The sequence below is a fragment of the Branchiostoma belcheri genome, unplaced genomic scaffold (assembly GCF_001625305.1).
Source record: "Branchiostoma belcheri isolate BF01 breed outbred unplaced genomic scaffold, Haploidv18h27 scaffold72, whole genome shotgun sequence".
Classification (NCBI taxonomy): domain Eukaryota; kingdom Metazoa; phylum Chordata; class Leptocardii; order Amphioxiformes; family Branchiostomatidae; genus Branchiostoma; species Branchiostoma belcheri.
This window is the reverse complement of record NW_017804376.1, coordinates 416511-437365: the sequence shown is the minus strand read 5'-3', so window position 1 is coordinate 437365 and position 20855 is coordinate 416511. Positions and strand designations below refer to the sequence as shown.

The 20855-nt window shown below is 41.3% G+C and overlaps 4 protein-coding genes across 7 annotated transcripts in view; 2 read left to right on the top strand and 2 right to left on the bottom strand.

Annotated features, from left to right (window-relative positions):
• Window positions 1–7: 7 nt before the first annotated feature.
• On the top strand, window positions 8–1598 carry LOC109485021 (coiled-coil domain-containing protein 160 homolog). The gene has a single exon (XM_019788412.1). It carries the CDS (start codon window positions 248–250, stop codon window positions 1181–1183), a length of 936 nt encoding a protein of 311 aa, XP_019643971.1. The 5' UTR covers window positions 8–247; the 3' UTR covers window positions 1184–1598.
• LOC109484971 (phosphotriesterase-related protein-like) lies at window positions 1428–4770 on the bottom strand. Its single transcript, XM_019788344.1, has 7 exons — window positions 4737–4770; window positions 3948–4113; window positions 3354–3538; window positions 2864–3019; window positions 2487–2651; window positions 2065–2282; window positions 1428–1810 (listed from the first exon to the last, which is right to left on the bottom strand). Exons 1-7 carry the CDS (start codon window positions 4768–4770, stop codon window positions 1676–1678), a joined length of 1059 nt encoding a protein of 352 aa, XP_019643903.1. The 3' UTR covers window positions 1428–1675.
• A 687-nt stretch (window positions 4771–5457) lies between these two features.
• On the top strand, window positions 5458–9838 carry LOC109485016. Its single transcript, XM_019788402.1, has 6 exons — window positions 5458–5622; window positions 5726–5785; window positions 6926–7081; window positions 7370–7533; window positions 8588–8630; window positions 8896–9838. Exons 1-6 carry the CDS (start codon window positions 5563–5565, stop codon window positions 9829–9831), a joined length of 1419 nt encoding a protein of 472 aa, XP_019643961.1. The 5' UTR covers window positions 5458–5562; the 3' UTR covers window positions 9832–9838.
• A 2827-nt stretch (window positions 9839–12665) lies between these two features.
• Window positions 12666–20855, bottom strand: part of LOC109485014 (F-box-like/WD repeat-containing protein TBL1XR1) — a 42840-nt gene continuing 34650 nt past the window's right edge. For all 4 annotated transcript variants that reach the window (XM_019788394.1, XM_019788398.1, XM_019788397.1 and 1 more), the window contains 6 exons: window positions 20595–20777; window positions 19050–19124; window positions 18703–18830; window positions 17953–18118; window positions 16219–16320; window positions 12666–14142 (listed from right to left, as the gene is read on the bottom strand). In XM_019788394.1, the coding sequence (XP_019643953.1) occupies window positions 14110–14142; window positions 16219–16320; window positions 17953–18118; window positions 18703–18830; window positions 19050–19124; window positions 20595–20777 (687 nt within the window). In that variant the 3' untranslated portion in view covers window positions 12666–14109. The remainder of the gene's footprint in view (window positions 14143–16218; window positions 16321–17952; window positions 18119–18702; window positions 18831–19049; window positions 19125–20594; window positions 20778–20855) is intronic.

The following is a 20855-nucleotide window of genomic DNA, read 5'->3' as shown; positions in this document are numbered from 1 at the left end:
ACCACCTGTTAAAATAACCACACCCCGGACAACAAGTGGAATCGCCCAGGTAGAGGCTGACGGGAAGTCAAGATGGCGCCCAACTTGAATTTTTTTGTGACTTTGAACACTTTCGGTCAGAGAAACGCGATTTTGACGTTCGATTTAGTATCTATATCACCACGCGACATATCCACTTATACATAACAGACACCGGAGACATTAGAGCAAGATAATTTGGATTTTAGGTGTCAAATCCGAGTAGAAAATGGCTGAGGGACGTAGTCACTGGGTGGAGCATCTTTTCCCTCCCACCTTTGGATACACGGCCGACCAGCTGCTTTCCACGGGAGGACCGACTTCTTCTCAGTCTGACACGGACTCCGGCACCAAACTGGGGTCTCCTCCTCCCACAGCGTTACGGCGTGTATACGAAAAGGTCCTGGAGGATTTCAGTGCAGAAATGAGGGGAAGGGAGACAACATCAACAGCAGAAACCCCGGAAGGTGAAGTCGCCGGGAGAGTGTCTAGGGTATCGTGGGGAGGGGGGCCAGACGAGTCCTGTATCTGGACACAACAGGAGCTAGAAACCTTACGAGAAGTCTTCCGGGCTGCCAAGGATCAGAACAGAAAGCTGACCACTATCTTAGACTTGGCAAACAAGCAGATCAAGACCTTGGAAAGTAAATGCAAAGAACAAGAGGAACAACTGGAAAAAAGGTACAAGCAACTAAAGGAGGCAAGGAAAGAAATACAGAGGCTGAAAATAAACTCTGATCAGCTGATCAGTGAAGTGACAAAAAGTCACAGGAAAATCACAAATCTGAGCGAAGATGTACAAGACTTACAAGCTGTTAGAGATGACCTACAGAGGCAACTAAACGAAACAACAATTGCTTATGAGAAAGAGAGATTAGCGAGGTGTGAACTGGAACAACGTCTTCAGACACAAGAACAACAAGTTGAAGATGTCAAGTTCAAGAGTGAGGAGGCTACGAGGCTTAAGTACGAGAGGGAAGTTCGAGAGTTGCAGCGGCGGGTTCTAGCACTACAGGAGGAACTGGACAGAGAGCAGCAAACTCATGGAATCAACCAGAAGGCACTGGACAATATGAGGAAACATTTTGCCAGCCTGCCAGACACTACAAATGATGAGAAGCCAGAAACTGAGGACCATTTCTTGTCGAAGCTCAGTTACTTCTGAGTTCTGACTTAAAATAATATACTGACATGTACATGGATCACTTTTAAGTACAGTAATAATGTGTAACATGCACTTAACAATTAACTCAAGTTGTAATTGTACAAAGTGTACTCATATTATGTCACAAACATAAATCTAAGTCTGGTGGAAGTTTATTGATCATCATGTTTCAAGAATTTCATACATTGCAGTCATATTCACCATAACTTAAGTTTCTTTAATTTATTTGGCTGACACCTGTCTCACATGCTGTACAAAATAGTGTCATTGTTGAGAAAGTGGAGTGGTTAGATCATGGAAGGAGCCCAATAGTACATGTAACATTACTGTCAAAGAGGCCAAAATACCTCGTCAAAGAGGCCAAAATACCTCAAACAAGTCCTGTACAAGAGTCAATTTTGTTTGGGGCAGCATCCACATCATGTTAGCATACATATAGAGATTAACCTGAATACAAGAATATCAGGAGCATGTTAAGTTTGCTTCAGTTCTTCATGTAAAAGTCAGTAGGTTCCTGGGGTTGTTAATGAGGATCTTGTCCACCTGTTCTTGTGAGATGCCTCTGGTCAGCATCTTGGGTACAACGTTGAGGAGAATGTGGGAATAACCATGGCCTCCATAGTGCATCTGAGGGAAAACACACATAAACAAGGGTGGTCATCAAAGATAAGATAGTGAGAGCAATGGTGAATGCTGTATGGGTAGGACCTTTCCCTCAATCCATGTCAGGCATGTTGTTGTTGTTTTACTTGATCATGATCATTGTTTATCTGGCCAGCAAGCAAGCTAAAAAGAAAGAAATTGAAAAAGATCAACCTGCAAAATGCTTAAAATTGGGAAATAGGGAAAAACAATATCTAGCAGTTTTTATAGCAACTTACAAGTCTATGTTTGTTTGCCAAGTCATGTGCGATCACCACGCGATCTTCACAGCCGTCCTGTATCACGTGTTTGACCATCTGGATACGCTGAGCATCGGTGGGCATGTCGAAGTCTAAGGCCAGCTGATAAAGTGACGTCTCGATCCCAAACAGGTCAAACTCCAGGTAACAGCCCAGGGTGGCAAACTCCGAGAGGTCCTCCTTCTTACTGAAAGTTCCTGAAAAATAAATGATTCCTCCAAGATGTACTCTCTCTAAGATACAGTAGTTTGGTCGTGATGTCTCAAGGATATTGACAATTCTTTGTTTTAGGATAACAAATCTACTCACACTCACTCTTTCCTGTCATGAAATCAAGTCCACCATGAAAGAAAAATGGATGTACTACAGTATGATGCAGAGTCAAATAGTTGGAAACTTACTGTCCAGATGGGACATGGCAGTCTTGCTGATGTCTCCTCCTGCCTCTGCCAGAATGCGGATGACCTCGGCTGGAGCCTGTTTATCCCGGCCGGGGTGGATGATGACTGCACAGCCCAGCTCACTCTGAGCTACAGCAGCTGCCTGGAGGGTCTTCTTCTCTGTAGCTACAGAAAGGAAGAAAGAAAGAAGGAAACCATTCAATAATACAGCACCGCAGCTGATTGGAGGGTCTTCTCTATAGCTACAGGAGAAAGAAAGAAAGGAGGAAACCATTTAAAAACAGCCCAGCTCACTCCCAAGTTTTCTTTCTGTAGCTACAGAAGGAAGAAAGAAGGAAATGGCTAACCCTTTGTCATGGCAATACAGGTACCCTCACCTGTTATCGGCCAGCATGTTCCTATCTCTCCAATTACCCCACACCTGACGTCTGTTCCATCAGCCCCCTGGGTGACGTCACGGACCATGGTAGACACCAGCTCCTCCTGACTTGCACTATGGACCTCTGGTGGGAGGGAGGACCCCACATAGTAGCCTGAAAAGGGACAGGAAAAGCTGTCATTCACAAAAGGCAAAGCATGATGCATCTTTAAGTAGCCAGTACTTGAGTGTACTGCAGCATGACTCGGGTATTCAGACAACCACACCAGGGCACCCCTAATGTTCTCAATAAGTGTGCTGGGTTCTTTGACGTGCAAAGGTTTGACACCTAAGGCTTTGCCTGAAGAAGGAAAACTGCTTTCACAGTGGACTTTGTGTTTCCATTGTAAAAATATTATTTTAGTAAAAGAGTTTATCTACTAATATTACTATGCTCTACTGCTGGGTGCTTTGGCCAAAGTTCGTGCTCTCTTTTTAATCTTTAATACCAGTTCCTGCAATGATGTTCACCCCAGATTCCTCTGACATCTTCTTGAACATGTGTACATCTCTCCTCAGGCCCAGAGTGGTACATTCCACAATGGAGCCGCCTCCACGTTGTTTAAAGAACTTCAGCTCTTCTATGATGTGGTGTTCCTCCCCGTACATAGTTGCATTCGCGTGGTAGCTCCAACTGATAAAAGATAAACTCTACATTAATAATTGAAAAAATTGACATAACATAAACATAACAAGATAAACATACTAATAAAAACATTTCTATAAGGTAATTCAATGTCAAGTAGTTAAACCATGGTGATGTATTATATTTTATTTTAAAAAAAAACAGTTACTCAAGCAACTGGATATGATTTTGGAATTGGCCAGAGGTTTGAGTAACTGTTTTTTTGGTGTATCTTATTACCTGGATGTCTAACCTTCACCGACATATTAGATGTATTACTTGTGAGTTGCGACAATTTTATTCCCAACATCGATCATATGTCGATGTGTGTTTCTAGATGTTTTCTCGAATCCCGTTGCATGATGGGAGACATGAAGCATTATGGGTAGCTCCACGTATAGGTCAATGTTTAACTCACGGGTATTGTCTGATGAAGCCCAGGTTGTCCATGGTGAAGGGCAGGTCGTTCATGTGAGGGAGGAAGGCAGGAGGGGGGATGTCTGCACGAATGGGTAACGTGTCGCACATCAGGTGTTCATGGGTCAGGGTACGGCCCAGGGCTGACGGGTCTATGGGACCTAGAACTGGATAGGTGAAAAAAATGGCTACATTTATTACTGTATTCAGACAACAACAAAAACGCTAAAAAAAAACAACGTATACTTTTTTGGGGGAAAAGTATAGCTTGTAAATGCGACCTACAACTGGGCAAATGAATGAAATGATTGAATGCATCACTTTAATATTGCGAACAATAAAAATGAAAGAACAACGCAAATGAAAAGCTAGAAAAAGAACGGCGTGTGTGTAAAGTTTTACTTCTTTTATAACCCTCAAATGTATTCCCAAACAGTCTGTGTTCAACACAAAGGTTACTGATTAAACACAAGCTGCCACGCCCCCTGTCAATTTCCAGCAAGCATCAAATAGAATAATAAAGACCATGGTCAAACTACAAAAATGTAGTATAGTGGAGACTGTGACTGAAAATATAGAGAATCCGGGGGAAGTTACTAGTACACCCAGTGTCTGGATGAAAGAGTTGATAGTATACAATTCAAAACTACGGTAGCTGGAACATTTTTGGGCCACAGGTCCAAAGGTCGGATATGCAGGTTTATGTGTTTGGCTACCGTACGTCTGCACCGTCAGCACTTCCTCCTTCATAAGTAAATGGAGACTGTACTTGTTGTGCGATACACCTCACCTGTTAGCACCTTCCCTTTCAAGTCAGCCGCCATGCTGCACCGGGTGGAACAGTCGAAGTAGTATTCTGTAGGGACCTCTTTTACCTTTCTCGAGTCAATGATCGTGTTGTCATTTGACTGGAGGCCACAACGTTTACCCCTGACCTATATACAACCTCTACGAAGGATGGCCTCTATGATAAGAGTTTCTCCTTGACAAATTTCCGATCTTCCTTCAAACCAAGTACATATTGGTATTTACTATTGCTAACACTGCATTGCAAACCGGATAGATTGTGACTACCTGTACTTTGCGGAACTTTATCTGCGAGGAGTAGAAGCTTGGACTATCGTATCTCAGGTCTTTCGTAATGGTTAGCATTGTGTTTTACTAGTCTATCATTTCAAAGCGTATTTATTTCTGATATCCAATCCATAATGGTCGTGCATTTTTGCCATGCAACACGAAGGCTGATTTTGAGACTGAAGAAAAGAGACGACTAGCGGAGTGTATGGGAAGTGCAGTTAGCGGAAGTTGACAGCCTTTTTCAACGCATCGAAACTGTAATGGTGACAAATAAAAGACATTGCTGTCACCACTTTCAATAACCCAATCCAAAGTATGAAAAGTTTGAATCAAATATAAACAATTATTTTGTAGTGAGTACAGCTTCTATATAAGAACTACGCAATTTAAAGATCTTTGAAAGCAAAACTTACCATCGTTTGTCTGCGGTGCAAAGGTCAAAGATTTGCCCGCGCTTTTCGGTTGCTTGTTCCTGGCCTACAAAATAAGTGTTTTTATCACGAGTTCACCGAAGTTTCGGTACATTGCAGTTATACAGGATGGTGCAAGAGTTTCACGTCATCCGCTGCTTTTCTTGTGAGACCTTCCAAGTCCACCAGGTTCGTTGAAAGAGAATTTGATGACGGAGTCTTGCGATAAAATGTACATGTATCATGTCGGAAGAGACATGTTTTCTAAGTCTTCTTTGTGTCTTTTCCACAGGTTAAAAAGAGTAACAAGTGGAACTGTAAGTTGTGTGGGGCAAAGCAGTCTATCAGAAAGGTAACGTTGCAGATTACCGTAACTATTACACAGAATATTATTTGAAGTACAAAATTGTCAACATCAGCTTTAGTCTACAACTACAAGGTTGCACTTTTATTTCATCCTGCTAGGTGGCGTACGTGATACATGAGCACCAGCCTTAGTGCACTTGTGTAGTGTTATAATGCCTTCTTGTTGAAACCGTGACGTTAAATGACATAAAACTATTAAGAAGAGGTACGAAGTGAGTCTGTCATTCTAAAAAGCAGCACAAACTCTAACATGCCATGAGTTGAATTTTGTTGTATTTTAACAATACATGTATTGTCCCTGTTTCATGCAATATAACAGTTAACACTAGAAAGGCCAATATTTGCTTTGGAGCAAATACAGCGATGGGTTCACCACATTTTACGACATGGCAGGGAAAGAATGGGAAACACAAGGGAAAACAATGATTTACATTGATATAACTATAATATGAAGTAAAATACAACTAAAACAACAGTTGGATAGCTATTCCCTACTTTATTGGTTAGGATTTTTAATTGCATAATGCAAACTGTTGATTTTCAAAATAAATAAAAAACGTCCATGCCCGGCATTCCAATGCTGGAGCAGGAAAGCTTGAAATACCTACCAAAACACTTGAATACAGACATACTGTCAGTATGGAAATGCTTCTGTGCAGGTGTTAATCAAGTTAAATCCCAACAGCCAATCAGCAAGAAGTATAGAGGAAAGCTGCATGCCTATTGGTTGATGCCCTGCATTCCATTCTGATGACTCATGCCCAAACGTGGTAAACAAGGCAGACTAACACAGTAATACATTTGCTATAACACAGCCAAAAAACTTAAATAAAACCATTCTAAAAGCCTGTATCACAATAATTTAAAAAACGCCTAGGGGTATTTGCCCACTGTACCTCCATACCAAATTTCAGGACCTTAGGCCCTAAAATGAAGAAGCTGAATCCATTTAAAGATATGGCAGGAGGAGGAGGAGAAGGAGGAGGAGGAGGAGAAGAAACATCAGAAAAAGCAATATGGTTTCACCACACCACTTCGTGGTGTGGTGAACCCATAATGAGTGAAGGATGGGGGTATCCTTTGACTATCATCACCTTGACAGTAACTTTACCTGTATGTTGACCAGGAGTATGGGCGTGGTTCTGGGGCAGACTGTAGGAGACATGTGCAGAAACTGAACATGATGAGAGCCACTCTGGACACTGCACCACCTGCAAGTGATGACCAGGAGGTTTCACAACAGGAATGGCAGGAACGCACAGAAGATTCTCCAGATCCACAGGTACACATGTATTATATCTTACCAGTCATGCCAGTACACCTTTGCCAAGAGGGTTATGTATTCAAGTTAATCTCTATATGGCCACAGCAAGTAATTCTTATGGATGACATCAGCGTATGCATCAATTTTCGCCTGATTTTGGAAAAAAAAAGTTGTTCTCTGACAGTAGTCAATATGCAGAAAATGGGCAAAGATGTCTGTTGCCATGCTGGAACGTGGATGGCAGATAGATATGAAGAAAGGAGACAAGACAAGGCTCTGATTTAATGTTTTTTTTTGTACTGACAGTATGACTACACTGAAGATTGTCAGAAGCCCAGTAAGTGGGAGAAGTTTACAGCGTCTACAGACAAGACTGATGACAATCAAGACCCTTCTGACTCTGAAGACCCCCAGTTCACAACTGACAAGAACAGATTCCAACAGAGGAAGAGGAAAGGAAAAGGACAAAGGTATGCATATGATAATGTAGTCTTCTGCAACCAAGAATGCCATTTTTGTTCTACATTTTGAAAGGGAAGACTACTAGTAGCTTTGTACACAAAAATGTAGTCTTATTACCTCCATGAAAAATGGAGGTATTGTTTTTGGCGTGTCTGTCTGTATGTCTGTCTGTCTGTGTGTCTGTGTGTCTGTGTGTGTGTCTGTCTGTGTGTGTTTCCGCAACTTTGTGGTCAGCATAACTTCAGAACGCCTTTATGGATTGCGATGATATTTGGTGTGCTGGTAAGTCTTGGAAATACAAAGGTCAAGGTCAAATATGGGCCTCCTGGTGGATGACCTTGGTACTGCAGCAGAACTTCCGGTTTTTGTATCTTTTGTCCTGAACAAGCTATGGTCTTGATGTTTTGGTGATAGATAGCTTATCCTGTCAGGAATAAGTGGTGTGAGTTTGGTCCCCCTAGCAGCTTGTTCTGGAACTGCAGGGCACTTTCTGGCGAAATGTTTAAAAGCCAATAAGTCCAGATAGGAACAACATATTTTCATAATTTTTGGTGTGTAGGTAGCTGAGAGAGAGATGTACATGATTAAATGCAAATTATGCAAATGAGGACTTTATTTGCATAATTAATGCGGAAATTCTATAATTACAGTGTTTTGCATCATACTACTTTCATACATGAAATGTATGTAACCTATGGCAGGCAGATACTAATTATGCAAATGATGACCTAATTTGCATAATTTATGCAAAAATTCTATGATTTCTTAATGGTGAATGATGGGAATGTCATACTTGGGACATCTGTAACTTAATCAAAAGTTAACATACATCATGATGCATATATCATGTTAATGCAGAGGTAATTTGCATGATTAAAGAAGAAATTTACATTTACATATCAAGCCCATATTTCATGGAGGTATGAGATCTCGGAATTCTTGTTTACCATTGCAGTTCACTTTGGAGTGTTTTGCCCTCTGTTCTCAATTGAACTTGCATTTTTATATACTTTTGTCATCTAAATTAATTGCATATTACCTCTTGCTTTTCCTTGTGAACAGTTCGCAGTCTTATGACAGACCAGGCAAAAGACAGCGCTGCCAGGTATGTTTTCCCCGTTGATAATTCTTGCAGGTAGAGTTACCTAAATACTAGCTCCTCTTCCAGAATGATAATGTAATGTTTTGTCAAGAGAGCTTTGACCATGCTTTGTTGCCATGTTGCCATAGATACCAAGAAATTTGATAATGTAACACAAATGATGTTCAAAATATTCATCTAAGTATTTGTTTTCATTATCTAAGGTGTTAGTTAGCATCGTAATGTAAACAATTACTAGTACAAGGTGATGTTTTTTGTTTGTTTTTAGGGTGCAGTACCAGATGTACCTGCCAGGCCATCAGTTGTCCAGACATGTGCTACAGACTGGCAGCTTCCTACAGCTGAACAAGAGAATTCTCCAACGTTTCATGACCAAAGAGGTTATTCTAATATCAACACTTCACACAACTTGTGGTACAGACGTCAACATCATGAAAACAACATAGGGGGAAACACAGAACCTCAACCTACAGCAGTACACACAACATGGCAACAAAAGTTACATGCAACAAACTTGACACGCAAAATTCAAAATCAGGATTTCACAGAAGGAAACACAGAACGTGAGAGTACAGCCCAACCAAGGTGGCAACACTCACATACAACAAACATGACACACTCCAAAGTTGCACTGTCGGAAACCTCGAAAATAAAACATGAAGAAAGAGAGGAAGTGAAGTTTAGGAATAAAGAGAGTTGGAAAGACCTAGACAAAAATAATGACGACAGAAGTGTAGACAGACAAATGCCTAACCTGGCTATTAAAGAGCAGAAGGGTCAAAGGTCATTGACCTCTAATTTTGGGTCAAGTTCACGATGGAGCAGGTTCACCAGTAAGGCTGTAGATGATGATGATGATGATGACGAGGCTCAACAGGTACATGTAGAAAGCTACGGTAGTAACCAACCAAATGATAGCAGCAGCTCCAAATGTGATATTTTGAGTGCACAATTTACTGCAAATGAAGGTAATGTAGAACAAGATAGTAGTTTGAAAGAGGTGTTGAGTTATTATAGTGATGATCCCGCCATTGAAACATGCCATCACCCAATGATGGTAAAGCCCTGCAGTGACCCACAGGGTGATGTGAAGACCAGGATGACTGGTGATGTACAGACCTGTGGAGTGTCTGAGCTGAGAACAGGGTTCTGTACAGGGGAGGACCTGGATCAGGTACTGGGGGAGGACATTTGGGACGTGTGATATAAGGAATTATATCATACCCGGGCCGCGATAACGGTCGATAACAGGTTCCGGACCGGGCCGTACTTTACGGTACGGCCCGGAACCTGTTATCGAACGCTTCCATGGCTTCCATAAAACGATTTGAACGCGTTTCGCCCTACCCGCTTGTGCCCCTTTCGAAAATTTGAATACAGAATCCGGACGTTGGAATTGATGTTGCATTTTAGGGTTTAGTGGCACCAATTTTTGGCTCATCTTGCATTGAAAGGCGTGTTTTCTTGGGTGGGTATGATAAAAATAAAATACAACACGGTGTATTCTGCATCGCCCTCGGTCCCGGCCCTCCCGCGAGTCGGATCGCCCGGAGGTGATACGGAATACCCCGTGTTGTATTCTATATGTATCTGGTACATGTAGATCTGATGATAAATAGACGATGTATAGCAAATAATGGAAATTTTGTATCTGAAGGCAAGTAGTCATTTCTGAACTTGATATTGTTAAATAAAATGTCACATTATCTAGGTTGCGTTTGAAGTTAGAATTTTTGCTCCAACACAAAGGTAAATGTTCTCACCATGAGCTTTCGACCAGTCACTCTCGTCTTCCTCAGTACACTGACCCAGTGAGGCTTGTCATGTGACTTCTCTGAAGTGTGACGTCAACACTAGGTGTGTATGCACTCGAGTTATCTAACACTACATGCTGTAGAGTGTGATTTACCTAACACTAGATGATAAAGTGTATGTTAGATTTACCTACAATGTAAAACAAGATGAGAGAGTATGTATGCTAGATTTACATATTAGTAATACTAAAAGTGTGTGTATATTTTGTATGCTAGAGTTCCTAATACTAGATGCTGTTGAGAGTGTGTGCAAGATTTACCTAAAACTATATATTTGAGACACCGTGTGTGCAAGATTCACCTACAGTAGGCTCAAAACACACAAGAGAAATTTCAAACACCAGTTCCGTCATATCAAAATATAGCAATTTTTTATTCCAGACTGGGTTTAAATCACGAAAGCTACAGGTTCAGAGGTAGGATTCTTCGGTCAGAAAGTACGCTGAATTAGACACTGCACAGGCTAGCAACTCAGAGGCAAAAAGCACCTTGTGTCAATCTAACAACCAGGGTTAGGACTCCACACTGTAAGCTGAGCTGAAACATAACACAGCTTTTCTTCCCATAAAAAAACATTTGGATCTGAAAAGTGCATTTTTGCACTATTCTTTAATCAATCACTGAAGCAAACAATCCAAAGGGGAAATTTTTGGATGGCAATAATAAGCATGATTTATACAATCAAACATCTTTAATTCAACCAGAATTGCTTAAAAAAATCTCAAACTATTTTGTGTCTTCAGATTCACCAAATCATTGAATCGTTTCAAGAAAAAATTTGGTAAACTAAGACGATTAGTTAGTTGTAAGAGATTTCTTCTTGAGTGAATTTTAGTTTCAGCTCAGGTTCCAGAACTGGTTCAGGCAACATTCTTATCCCCACATACATCCTGACTGTGACAGCTTTTTATGTACAGCAGCACACTTACAGCAGAACAACTACACAATAGTGTCATCTGAACAAAACTGCTTTTCAGAGGTGCTGCTCAAAAACATGTAATAGTGTCTAAAGAGAGAGAATGTATGCCGTACACCCAAGTTGGTTTTGAAAAACTCATCCAAACGTTGTACAAAACGATGAGCTTTTTATGACCAAAGAGCTTAAGTTTGATAAACTTTAGCTCAGTCTTTTAGTTACAATTTGAACTTGGCCTTTTCCTGATAGAAAAAAACAACAACGATGTCTTGTCAAACAAATTTTCCAACATGTAGAGTGGTAAATCAAATTTTCAAAAACAACTTGGGTGTGCAACAAAAGCATGAAACTGTGGATTCTGAATGTGAAGCGCTGTCAGCATATGTCTTTCTAGTGGCAATGTCACGGGGGAGGGGGCAGCGTGGCATGTCAGCATGAAGTTGAAGAAAATCAGCAGCGAATTTGCAGCAAAGAGACAAGAAAATTACCACGTGACATGATAATACATTGATAACACTGGACCAACCAGCTATGGACACAACGCTTGCAAGCTACCTACCAAAAATAGCAATCCCAATATTACAGTGACGTCTCTGGACATTAAAAAATCTAACAGTGCATCTTCTTTGTACAATTCTTTTGAAATATAATCAGTACATATCTAGGGACTATCATACAGGAACAATTTTGTACATACCAACGTTACCAGACAATCATAGATACAAATTGTTTGAAGATCAAGTCCTGTGATCAACCATACAGCACAGGATACGTCTGAGTGGAGGGAATTGGGCAGGGTTTTAAGTTTTGACTTCCTTCAACGTAAAAGTCACAGGCAAGGAAACATGTCACGTACACAACCAAGCTGCCAAGTTCAATCTAACCCTTGGGGGGCCAATTTCTAAATTTAAAACTGTGGCACTTAAACACCTGCAGGAAAGCAGTGGGACGAACAAAACAGACATGGTAGTTACTAAAAGCTGAGAAAACTTGCACGTTTGGCCACAATATACGAAAGTAGTCACCATGTTGTGATTCTATTACCGGTAACGAAAACCCGAAACCAACAGGGCTGGTTATGCCTTATGGCAAAAAATTACAGTTGATATACTAAAAAAAGGTGCCTGCTTCTTTTGTGATGGACCCTTGCTTGGTTGATATATCCCCATAGATACACACAACAGTGACTGTACTCATCATACCGAATTTATCAAAATCCTCTGTCAGTAGAAAATGTCTGTGCTACAGATGTAAAGAGATAGATACAAACGTGTTGGACACCTTGATTCCATGTACCTTAATACAAAGTTTTTTTTTCTCTTCTGCTAAGGGTACAAATTTGACATGGCAGTTACACGCGACTGAGTGAGCAGCAGAAAAATCACAGTCCTCCAGCAATGAATCTTGGGACGCAACCTCACAGCAATGCATTCTGGGACTTGACCTCACAGCGATGCATCCTGGGACTTGACCCCACAGCAATGCATCTTGGGACACAAATTCCTTACGTTGCAACATACGTGTGCTTTAAATTGGTTGCCCCCACAGGCCTTTGAAAAAGAAAACATCACCACTTCTTGAATTGAGGCTCATCTGCTCTTTTCCAGCCTTGGGAATCGAACCCATGCCCTGAGGTTTTCCTTCCGAGTGGTTCTTGCACACCTCTCATTTCTTCTCAGAGGAGATGATGGGTTGGTAGAACCTTACCTTTGACCAACTACCTGTGACCTTACGCCAACTTGAAAAAATCGAACTGTCAGTTTTGCCTCTCGGGATCAGGTGGGGAGCGGGGCATTGCTCTTTTCAAAACACCCGTCTAGCTCTTTTTCAAATTTTTTTTCAGCATCTTTCACCCTTTTTCGCTCTACTGGACATTTTACACAATACCCTGATGACTGGATCTATTTACAGTTTTGGTTTGTCACTAAAGATCTCTGTCAAAGAGCCAAAACAGTAAAATAAGGGACCACAAGAGCTCCTACCCCTGGACCCCTCCATAACCCTGGGCAGTGATTGGTGCTTACAGCGTCTTTTAGTTTTACCTTCCGAAAACAACAGCAAAGCCGAACCAAATCAACACACGTCCTTTCAGTTTAACCTACAAACAAGAACATCAACAGACAAAAATATACAGGGGCGCAACACCAGAATTAATATACAACAGGGGGAAATCATCCTTACTTCACGATTCAATAATAAGTATACTCATTTGTGTGGTGCTTTGGCAGGAGTTAATAAGGATAATACTAGAAACAACACTGAATCATACACTTTTAACATACACGTAGGAAAAATGTGCTAGGCTGGGCTGTATAAAACATCAGTCGCTTCAGGGGGTGCTTTCGTTTGTGGTACAATCAAAGGTTGACTTCAAATCACAACGTCTCTCACGGTGCACACGTTTTTTTTCTGCGGGATACGAGGTATCCGAATTTGCTAAGTTTCCTCCAACGTGAAGGAAATGTCCACCTCCTTCCCAATGTCCGTCTAGAGAAGACTTGGGTCGTCCTGTGCTGGCGATCCTCACGACCTTCAGGTGTCCTTCAGGAATTCCTTGGTTCTCTCCTCGCTGTCAGTTTCAAAAACTGTTCGCTGTGCCGACACCCACTCGTGATCCTGAACAGTCTGGTTTCCAATTGGTCACGTTGTGCTCCGAAGAGACTCAGAGTCATCGCTGGCGGCGCCAAACTTTGAAGAGTTCTACAAACACGATATTGTTCATTCTCTGTACAATGTGTGTGTGTCTCCCTCCTTACTTCAACGTTCTTAAGTCCAACACGCAGACCTGGAACGGAAAGAAAAAGTTGTTAAGTTAACATCAGCATTACACTTACCCTCAATAATTGTACCTTGTACAATCAATCATTAGTAAACAGCAAACAAACATGTGTGCACTTAAAGTTTAGAAAACAAACTTGGCCTTGGGGTTTGACCACCCCCAGAGTTCATACCCTGCCCCTTGTAAAAATCCCTGACCCGACATATAGTTCAGGCCTTCCTATTGTGCCAACAATTGCATTTTCCGTAATCAGTTTCCTAATGTTGTAATTCCTGTGGTTTTATGGCGCATCCGCCGACTGTTTCTGTTTTTACGACCCCAATATGACGCCCTGATTCTGTACCATAAAAGTCAACAATTGACCATTAGGGCCCGAAGAGTGCTCTTTTATGTTATATTCTGAGCACTGAAAGGTTTTACATTTGTCGGTAAGTGCCAGAGCCAATCTCGGTGCACCATCCCTGCTCCCTCAATTATGAGTTTGGCCGAAATTTTCATTGATCTGTGCGAAAAACAGCCCATGAAGGAGGCAGGGTATTGCCGTGTCCTGTCGACATTTCATTTCCGTTCCTGCCTTTATTTAGATGCCCAGTGAAGTGAGACTATTTTCTATCAGCTTCCTGTTGTTTCTGACAGTCTTAATACCTAGCCAGGACCAACTCTTCCTCCTTCTACTAGTAACTGGTAGTGCAGTTCTGAGAGAGTCATCAAAAGTTTCCAGTATTCCTTGCAAAATGACCACAAACACTTCTTTATTGCCTCCAACACTATACCCTTGGCTAGATGATTCCCAGCTCTGAGGCCCAACCAAACGGCTACCTTAGCAGGATGAAGGTAAAACATTTATGACTTCAAGGCATCTTTGCCTCCAGGGACACCCCTAAAGGTTGCTCCAACTCGCGAGGGAAGACTCCAACAGAAATTGTAATAACCCGTGCAACGATACATATCCCAGCAGACAGCAAAGGTTGGAGACATGAAATGTGAGGACGTCACCCAAACAGTCACCCGGCAGGGTTTGGCCTTTAGAGGGATGTCTGCAGAAATGAACCTTGCAACTCGAATCACCGCCCTGGGACCACACGACCTACTTCTGTATGACTTGTGCGTTCTCCTGCATTTGCTGAAGTTTCCAAAATGTTTGGAAAGGGTTTACTTATTTCAAGATACCAAAAAGTGGGGAAAGCATTCAATTCTAATTCAGTATCTAATTTTTCTGTTTTCCAGAGAAACAATATACTGTAGTCAGACAAGTGCCTAGAATCACTTTTAAATCGTGGGGAAAATTTATAGGAAAATTTCCAAAGCAGTCTCTGGCCCTAGTTAACAGAAGGCACAATCTAAAACTAATTTGATTGATTGATTGATTGATTGATTGGATCAAGATTGATTTCAATGTTAAAAGAATAATTTCTTGCTTTGTGACTTCCATCACCTTTCCATGTCACACACTGATGCTTCCAGAGACACAACAGAAGGCGTGACCCAATTCCACTCAAGTCAGGTGATTCCTCATATTTCATTCACCACGTTTCCTGACAATATTCGGATGGAGCCTCATAGTGACATAAAATACTTCTACATAAAGGGACATAACTGTATTTGAATGCTGAAATCCCATTTTGGCTTTGTAATATCAGGACCCAATATACCATCTAGGTTACATGTCAGGTAAATTTGGAGTGTGGAGAATCTGTGGAAAACATAATTATTGTTTTTGCTATGTTTCCTCTTCTTCTCCAAACCAGAAAGGTCATTGACCTGAACCAGACTGTCTGTTACCATGGTAACTAGTCTTGGGTTACATCATGTTGCAATTTTATAGCAGGAGGGATTTAGACTCCTGTCTGAATGTGTTTGAGTAAGAATTCACAGAGCAGACCATATGCGAAGGTAAACATTATGCATTTGCTTTACAAATGTTACCTTTCTAGTCAAAGATTTGATCCATTGTTTCTTAAAAATCTCCCTTTTCTAGCATAGCAGTACAGGTGTGATTTGTCTGGTGCAGGTAACATTGAATGTACAGGAAAATGTGTTTTTCCAGCCCTATTATACGTGTGTAACTGAAGCAGTACTTACTGATCCATCTGACGCGCTGGCCCCCACCCTGTCTCCTGTAGAGTTCCAACACACTTCGAAGATGCCCCCTGTCCCCCGGTAGCTATGTACAAGCTGCCCACTCTGTCAAACAAAACAAAACAAACAACATCCAGGTTAAACTTGAAGTTAACATCATGGCCAAACTTTTTAGTGTTTAACCTAGTTTATGGTGTGGTGCATTGTGGGTAAAATATGAAAGCAGCTCTTCTGTATATTACCCACAATACATCACACTGGACTTGCGCAAGAAAGAAAATGTCAGAAGAAGATATCAGACATTAAACGCACACACATGAAAAGATGAGAACATCATTTACATTCACCAATTAGCCGGCCATTTTAGAAAGATACTGCAAATGTAGGGTGCTAATAGATTATCAATTAAATGGAATTTTCAAGCAGTGAGGATAATATTGAACGAAAGCTCTTGAACATTAATATTACATATAACAGCTAAAGTAAGGATCTTTTGATTGCAGTTTTAAATTCGTAGTAAACGCAAACATGTATTTCCAAGTTCCATGTCACCAGGTGTTTACAAGCTATTCCATGGCTGCACAAGTTTCCAAATCAATCCCTGGTCCTGACAGGTTGGATAAGAACCAAGGACAGGAGCATTAACAGAAGAAACCACCCTTAACCACAGGAAATCTTCTAAGGCCTAGGAAAAAAACTGTTGTGTTTCCTGTTTCAGTCCTGAAAAAATTATGGTCCGTAGATACGGATTATCTCTTCTTTTTTTATTTTTTAGACTTCAGTGATATCTATATAGGGGTCTAACTTACATAATATAGTTTAACAAAGTAAAACTTGCATGAGGACACTTTTATTTTCAGTGTCAATGTTTCGTCACTCAGGTGTCAGATCATGGAGTTAGAAAACGTCAATCACCTCGAAAATTCATGTCCCTTGCAGGGGCCACTCACAAAAAAGGCTGGGGCTGGCAGTTTTTTTGGGAAACATGAAACACAACATTTTTTCTTAGGCCTCATCCACCCCTGCAAAAATGGAGGAGAATCCCCGCCCAGGGCCAAGGACTATGGCTGGAGCCTGGCAGCTTCCCTACCCCTGATAGAGGCAGGCTGCAGATTTCATCACTGACCCATTTGGACCCTTCATGGTACGCTACACCAACTAAGCCCCTATTAACTCTGCCTCACTGCCCACAAAACCCACCCTGATATCCATAAATATTTAACACTTAGCATCCAAGGACAAGGAAAACCGCTAAGGGAGAGTTCTACTGGTTTTCAGTGCACTGTATGTTTGTATTGTTGCACAAGTAACCCATCACCATAGCTGTACTGTTGTTTTTTTCTGATTCATCATGATCAACAAAAGAATTGCCCTAGAAATACAGTAGATCGTACTTGTTGATAAACTGATAGAATTCAGCCATTAAACTTCAACATTGGGGCACCTTTGAAGTTGCAAAACCTGGAATCACCAGCCAAACATAAAATCTGCGACAGGATTTGGAGACGCAAAAGTCAGTTGGTTTGGATTAGGACTTCTTATGAGATGTTACCTTTGTTTATTGAATTGTTGTTAGTATTACTTCAAATTGTGGCTCAGGGATACTTGACAAACAAAACCTGAGTGACCCCCTGGTTAGATAATACATAGAAATGAATCAACCAATCAGAGAACACCTCACATGCCTGTGTATTGTATATAGAAGTGAACTGACCAATCAGAGAACACCATACGTACCTGTGTATTCCATATATGGACACATTTGTCGAAGGACCCGCTGGCGAGGTACTTGCCGTCGGGACTGAAGGCGACACTGTAGACGGGTTCTTGGTGCTTGGTGAGCGTGTGGATGCACACCCCTCTTTCTACGTCCCATAACCTCACAGTCGAGTCAAATGACGCGCTGGAATAAACCAGGAACCATGGGTCATAAGGACATCAGGAAAAACTGAGAGTGCTGGGGAATTGTAGTAGCAAGACGCCCTCTTACATTCATCATTCAGTGATGAAGGATGTCAGAAGAACACCCGAAACATTTGCTTATTAAAACTTTTATCCAGTTTGAAAAGTATGAAAATTACTATCTTTCAATACTTGCGAAAATAAGACTCCCGTTTGTTCAAATAAAGTTATGGCATGGCCATAATTGTTGTGGATTATCATACAATTCTGATGTTGCATGATGTTTGGGCAGCTGACTAAACCACCTTGAAGGAACTAAGGCAAACTTTTCCGTGACAGAATAATCTGGCAGGACACAAGCAAGAATCCCCTCAGTTTGTGAGCGTACAACAATCAGACAACTCTCTTCATCTCTTCAGTCAGAAGTGTAATGAAGATTACCACCCCATCATGTATCTGCTTGGATATTGCAAGTTTCAGGTCATTTGGCCCCAAAAGTTGAATCCATTTAACGACAATGGTACTTAACACAAAGACTGACGCTTTTCCGATAGCTGATGGTACAATGCACTTTGGTCGTCTTACCTGGCTAACATGAGCTGTGCATTGGGGTTGTTGGTACCAGGACCTGTAGGACTCCACTTGATTGTGTAGATCTCCTTCGTGTGTGCCTGGAGGTCATGCACGCAACTGTCCTGTTTCATACTCCAGATCTGGGGACACAAAAATGGTTCAAGTGTACATGAGTGTGTCTGTGAGTGCATGTGTCTGTGAGTGTGTATAGTGAGTGACTTGTGAATAATAAAACTCAGGAAGTTGAGGATTCATTATCAATGATGTTTCCTGTGTGTGTACATGCGTATGTGCATGCGTGCGTGTGTGAAAAGATGTCAAAGCAAGACCACACTCTGACTGTTTGTTGTCACCCGTACCTTGAGTGTCATGTCGTCTGAACAGGAGGCCAGCAACGTTCCTGAAGGATCCCATTTGATGGCATTCACCTCGTTCTAGAGCAGACAAATTAACAAAATCAAGGTCACATAACTGTCCTCATTCAAACAACAGCAGCAAAATTATCAATGACAGCTTCAGATTGTTCGAACCTTTTATAATCGATCATATTTATCGAAAACATCAGCTTGTGAAATGTACACATGAACACAGCGATAACAATGTTAGAAATACCCATCTGCAGTCTGCATTTTGCAGAGACATTTTCAATATAGCAAGATGAAAAATTAAGCAACCTGCAATTTTGCAGACTGAAAAAAATCAGGCTAGTGGTTCAATGGTGTTTAAGTGATTTTATGTTTACTACTGACTATAATATTCACTCACTTGCATGTTTCAACTTGCAGGTAGAATGTTTGCCAACATGCAGTTTTGTGTATGCCATGGGTTTAGATCCGGACTTTCAAGCATGTGTTTGCAGCAAGTATTTCCGAATTGCGGAGCAAAATTTTGACATTCTGCTATATTGCATAACACTGAAAAAAAGTATTTCTACCACTTCAGTAATGTCAATTGAAAAAAGAAAAAAGATAACTACAATTCTCTTTCTGCCTTCCTACTGCATATCATCAAAAACCATCCCCCAGATTTATGTTGTGCTTAAAACGAGATCAGTATGACTGATAAAGCTGATACCTGGCTATCACTGCATCACACACTGGGATCGTATCTTGCTACCAAATGGAACATATGTCACTAGAGAACCCCAGATAGATACTTGGGAGCCGGCACACTTGATCAAAGTTAGATACAGAGTATCGTGTAACACCCATCATCATTTGCGGAGCCCTTCTCCTGAAGCCATGATAAGAACTAATGGTAATGGCCTCCAAAGATGTATGGGCCACAAGGGTGACCGGCAAAAGTTCTACTATAAACCTTGAAATGTTCAAGAGGTGCGTTTTTCTTCAGAGTTTTCGCACTGCAAGTTCATGACACCGCGAGTATGCACTTCTGACTTTACCACAGAAGTTAAAACACCACAAAAACTTTCTTTGCCTCCAACCTCTCTACTGAAGAATTGTGTTACTATGACAATATGCTTGCCCACTGTGCCTTTATGGAACTGGCTACAACTATAGTTTATTCTTTACTTCAGTTATATGAACCTATGAAACAATATATATTAAAATAATAGACTTAAAAATGAACACAGAAAGGACATACAGCAATAAAACCGACGACCTAGCTGCATAATAACCCAATTTAGAATCACAAGGTTGGGGGTTTGAATCCTAGCCTCCATAGCATGCCAAAAACTGGGGGTTTGGGGGGTCTTGTGTAAGTTCATCATCATGTGTAAGTTGGGAGCTTTTTAATATGTGCTATTTTCTGATTGCATAAAGACAACATAGCGGGCATGATTGAATTACCCCCGTAACTGGGCTAATCAGAAAACAGTCGAAGACCACCAAACCCCCAGTTCTATAAGCCTGCTACGGAGGCTATTTGAATCCCAGTCTTACCGAATGCCCCTGGAATGTCTTGATGGGTTTGTCCACGCCGAGTTTGCAGACATGGATGCACATGTCCGTGGAGCAGGACGCGAAGCTGGTGTTGGTCTGCCAGTCCACGTCCAGGGCTGGCGCCGAGTGGAACGGGAACTGCTGCTTTGCTTCCCCTGAGTGAGCGTCCCAGATTATTGTGGTCTGCAGGAAAACAAGAAACCGTATTCATATCACCTTCTCATCCGTGTTTTCCGGTCTGTAACACAATGTAGTAATTTT